The sequence below is a fragment of the Lactuca serriola genome, chromosome 8 (assembly GCF_051521515.1).
Source record: "Lactuca serriola cultivar US96UC23 chromosome 8, Lser_US96UC23_V15, whole genome shotgun sequence".
NCBI classification, from domain to species: domain Eukaryota; kingdom Viridiplantae; phylum Streptophyta; class Magnoliopsida; order Asterales; family Asteraceae; genus Lactuca; species Lactuca serriola.
This window is the reverse complement of record NC_136415.1, coordinates 113,676,351-113,680,948: the sequence shown is the minus strand read 5'-3', so window position 1 is coordinate 113,680,948 and position 4,598 is coordinate 113,676,351. Positions and strand designations below refer to the sequence as shown.

Genomic DNA, 4,598 nt, shown 5'->3' with positions numbered 1-4,598 from the left:
TAATCCCAGAATTAAATCGAACGAACCATTAGAGCACAAAAAATCTTTAACAACCGATTAATTTTGATGAATGTGCAGATTTTGCTCTTTTTCTCTTATTAAGACCGAATAAGCTTCGAAAAGGCAAGTAATAGGAGAATTGGATGCTTGCAATTGATGATGAGATGGAAGCCATACTGAAACCTGTGTGATAAAACCCAATTATAGGAAACACAACCTATTTGTTTCATTTTTGATTTGGGAATAACATACATAGATCCAACTTCTTTGTACATACTTTATACAAGGAATTGACCTTCTTTCTGGAGTTGAGGGATGATTCAGGAATGCAGGCTGATCGGTTTTATGAGAGATAATCATGAACGAGGTGGCGGTAAAATAATGAGGGGGAAGAGAAGATATATTGAGGTCTATGATTGAAGAAGAGGATGATGGTCGATTTTGAGTTTCTTGGTATTAAAACTAGAGAGAGAGAGAGAGAGAGAGAGAGAATTTTTATTTAATATATAAAAATACTTATAAAAAATAAAAATGAAAAATAAATCTAATAAGGGTAATTTAGTCATTTCAATTTTATGAGGGACCAAATCTACATATAAACATAATTAAAAAGACCGAAAAAAATACATACCACATGGACTATTTTTGCAATTTTTGTCGAAGAAAAAAAAAAAAAAAACTTTGCATCACATTACTTTAAAACTCCTGATCATTCAAATAAAGCCAAGCTTTTAATTGGTAGCATTTTTTTTTCAAACGTTTAAGCGATAAAAGATAAAAAATAAAAAATAAAAAAAAATCTTGAAAAGGAAATCACTACAGAAAAATAACATTGGGAAGCCTCTAGAACCAACCAGGAGCGGAGAAGAAGCAATATCATAACTAAAAAGTAAATAATAAATTTAAACAGGTGAGGAGAGATATCTAGTATATTCCGGAACCGGTATTTTTCCCTTTATATAACCACCCTACTTTCAATCGTCCTCCATCAAGAAGAAAAAAAGCAAAGCGTTCTCTCAAGTGAATTTCTGTGTTAAAATTTCACAATTTGATCTGTTTTTTGTTGAGTGATCGGAAAGATGTCGGGAAAAGGTGAAGGACCAGCCATCGGTATTGACCTCGGAACCACTTACTCCTGCGTCGGCGTTTGGCAACATGATCGTGTCGAGATCATAGCCAATGATCAGGGAAACAGGACCACGCCTTCTTATGTTGCTTTTACGGATACTGAGCGATTGATTGGCGATGCTGCCAAGAACCAGGTCGCCATGAATCCAACCAATACAGTTTTCGGTATGTTCTCTCTCTCTCTCTCTGAAAATAATGGAATGCGTATCTCTTATCAGTGATGCTGCTTTGCTTGAGACTTAGGTCAAAGCTCGAAGTTTTGATTTATGTGTTTTGGTAAATCTATATGATGTTGTTACAGAGCTCTGTATTTGAAGTAGAAGTCCATGCATTTTGAATTTCATAAATTTAGTTTCTAAATAAACTTTATGGTTTTATGAGGAAAAGGGATATTTTGGATCGTAGTATTTGAGAATCATATCGACGTCTTTAATTCTTTCTGGAAAATGTGCTTAATTTCTAATTTCAATGTTTTTTTATTCTCTTTAGTAAGCTCTAGGTTTGAATTTTGAGTTTATTTCCAGTGGTTCTTAAAGTCTCATTGGAACAATTCATTGTGATTTCTGCAGATGCTAAACGTTTAATCGGAAGGAGAATCTCCGATCCATCAGTGCAGAGTGACATGAAACACTGGCCGTTTAAAGTTGTCCCCGGCGCCGGCGAAAAGCCCATGATTGTCGTCAACTACAAAGGCGAAGAGAAGCAATTCTCTGCTGAAGAAATCTCTTCCATGGTTTTAATCAAGATGAAGGAAATCGCTGAAGCTTACTTAGGCAACCCCGTTAAGAACGCGGTGGTCACCGTCCCCGCCTACTTCAACGACTCTCAGCGACAAGCCACCAAGGACGCCGGTGCAATCTCGGGTCTTAACGTTATGAGAATCATCAACGAGCCAACGGCAGCCGCCATTGCTTATGGGCTCGACAAGAAGGCTTCAAGTGTTGGCGAGAAGAACGTGCTGATTTTTGACTTGGGTGGTGGCACTTTTGATGTCTCCCTCCTCACCATTGAAGAGGGGATTTTCGAGGTGAAGGCGACTGCCGGAGACACTCATCTGGGTGGGGAAGATTTCGATAACAGGATGGTGAACCACTTCGTTCAGGAGTTCAAAAGGAAGAACAAGAAAGATATTACCGGGAATGCAAGAGCTTTGAGGAGATTGAGAACCGCTTGTGAAAGAGCAAAGAGGACTCTTTCATCAACAGCTCAAACCACAATCGAAATTGATTCTCTATATGAAGGAATCGATTTCTACTCGACAATCACCCGTGCAAGGTTCGAAGAGTTGAACATGGATTTGTTCAGAAAGTGTATGGATCCGGTCGAGAAGTGTTTGAGAGACGCGAAGATGGATAAGAGCAACGTTCACGACGTGGTTCTCGTGGGCGGGTCGACCCGGATCCCTAAAGTCCAACAATTGTTGCAGGATTTCTTCAACGGGAAAGAGCTCTGTAAAAGCATCAACCCAGATGAAGCGGTGGCGTACGGCGCGGCGGTGCAGGCTGCCATTCTAAGCGGTGAAGGCAACCAGAAGGTTCAGGATCTGCTTCTGTTGGATGTGACGCCTCTATCTCTTGGACTTGAAACCGCCGGCGGTGTTATGACGGTGTTGATACCACGAAACACCACCATTCCGACGAAGAAGGAGCAGGTGTTTTCGACTTATTCTGATAATCAACCAGGCGTTTTGATTCAGGTTTATGAAGGTGAAAGAACACGAACTAAAGACAACAATCTGCTCGGAAAATTCGAGCTTTCTGGGATCCCTCCTGCTCCTCGTGGTGTTCCACAGATCACCGTCTGTTTCGACATTGATGCTAACGGGATTTTGAATGTGTCGGCCGAAGATAAAACGACAGGGCAGAAGAACAAGATCACGATTACAAATGACAAAGGGAGACTGTCGAAGGAGGAGATAGAGAAGATGGTGCAGGAAGCGGAGAGATATAAGGCGGAGGATGAGGAACATAAGAAGAAGGTGGAGGCGAAGAACGCGTTGGAGAATTATGCTTATAACATGAGGAATACGATCAAGGATGAGAAGATAAGCTCGAAGCTGGCGGCGGAAGACAGGAAGAAGGTGGAGGATGCGGTGGAGGAGGCGATACAGTGGCTGGATGGGAATCAGCTGGCGGAGGTTGAAGAGTTTGAGGACAAGATGAAGGAGTTGGAAGGGGTTTGCAACCCGATTATTGCTAGGATGTACCAGGGCGGCGCAGGTGGGCCGGAAATGGGTGGAGGGATGGAGGACGATGGACCTTCAAGCGGTGGCGCCGGACCAAAGATCGAAGAGGTAGATTAAGGTTTTTGAGAGGGGTTTTTGAAAGAGTATAAAAATGTTTATTTTTGTGTATTGACTGGTTTGTTTAATTATCATGAATTTCTAAAATATAATGCTATCATGATTTTTTCATGATAAATTTGTCGCCAATATTCTATTTTGTAACTTTGTTTGATTATCCGTTTATTTGAACTATTTTGTATCTTTTGGAATTTCGGAAGTTTAAAATGGGAAAGCAGAATCTACACAAAAAAAATATGAGTGGGTATTCCCTATATAAGTCACCGAATTTACCTAAATGGGAGGAATATTTTAGCAAAGTAGTTAATTTTTAACGACTTATTATAATACTTTGTGCTAATCAACACTACGGGAATGTCTTTTTGTAGTTTATAAAAAGCAGTCGTGTGTTACTAATCTTTTTTAAACCTTGAAAGTTTATTTATTATTTATTTATTTATTATCCTTCTTAATAAATGAATGTTTTTTTGTTCCATGTCAATCTCTTATAAGTTTGATACTTATCATTTTGGGATATTTTTGAAACAAATATTATCTACTTGTTAATTTTTGATTTGTTTTAATTTTTAAAATTAAATATCATATATATGATATTAAATTGTAATAAATATGTTTTTTTTTAAAATTATACATTAAAAAATACTTTTTGTTTAGATTTTAATATTTAATTTTTTCTTTATATCATTATGATTTATGTATATACACTATTAATATATTCCTGCCAAAGTTATAGTTTTTCCTTTCTAAAAAGGAACCTATATTTTTGTTGTTAAAAACAGATTTTAAAACAATGTTTATTGAAAAAATCATATAACAAACATCTTTTATTTTCTAATAGAAGACTCCTAAAACATGCCACACAACACCTTCTTATACCTACTATTTTACACGTGTCTTCTCCTCCGTTCTAAAATTTATTTACCCTTCTAAATTTGAATCCATGTTATAGTATTCCTTCTTGCAAATCAGAAGGTATAACTTCAAAATCATTTATATTATACTAAATTCAATAACAATAAATAAGGAAATAAGCAACAAATCAAGATTTATTATCACTATTACATGCCTTTCTACTTTCTTCCCCCTAAATATAAATCCTATACAACATCTTATTGTTCTCAACTGCTCTTTGCATATAGTTTTTTGGTTGTGGTTCGATCTTATGATT

The 4,598-nt window shown here is 37.2% G+C and overlaps 1 protein-coding gene across 1 annotated transcript; it reads left to right on the top strand.

The window, feature by feature from the left end:
• Nucleotides 1-917: 917 nt before the first annotated feature.
• Nucleotides 918-3,559, top strand: LOC145069099 (heat shock 70 kDa protein 4). The gene is made up of 2 exons (XM_079016073.1): nt 918-1,293; nt 1,698-3,559. Exons 1-2 carry the CDS (start codon nt 1,080-1,082, stop codon nt 3,428-3,430), a joined length of 1,947 nt encoding a protein of 648 aa, XP_078872199.1. The 5' UTR covers nt 918-1,079; the 3' UTR covers nt 3,431-3,559.
• Nucleotides 3,560-4,598: the final 1,039 nt, after the last annotated feature.

Excerpts from the sequence above, each read along its gene's own strand:
- LOC145069099 (XM_079016073.1), top strand. The coding sequence starts at position 1,080 with ATGTCGGGAAAAGGTGAAGGACCAGCCATCGGTATTGACCTCGGAACC. Across the intron at positions 1,294-1,697 it reads TCCAACCAATACAGTTTTCG|ATGCTAAACGTTTAATCGGA; the intron begins GTATGTTCTCTC and ends TGATTTCTGCAG.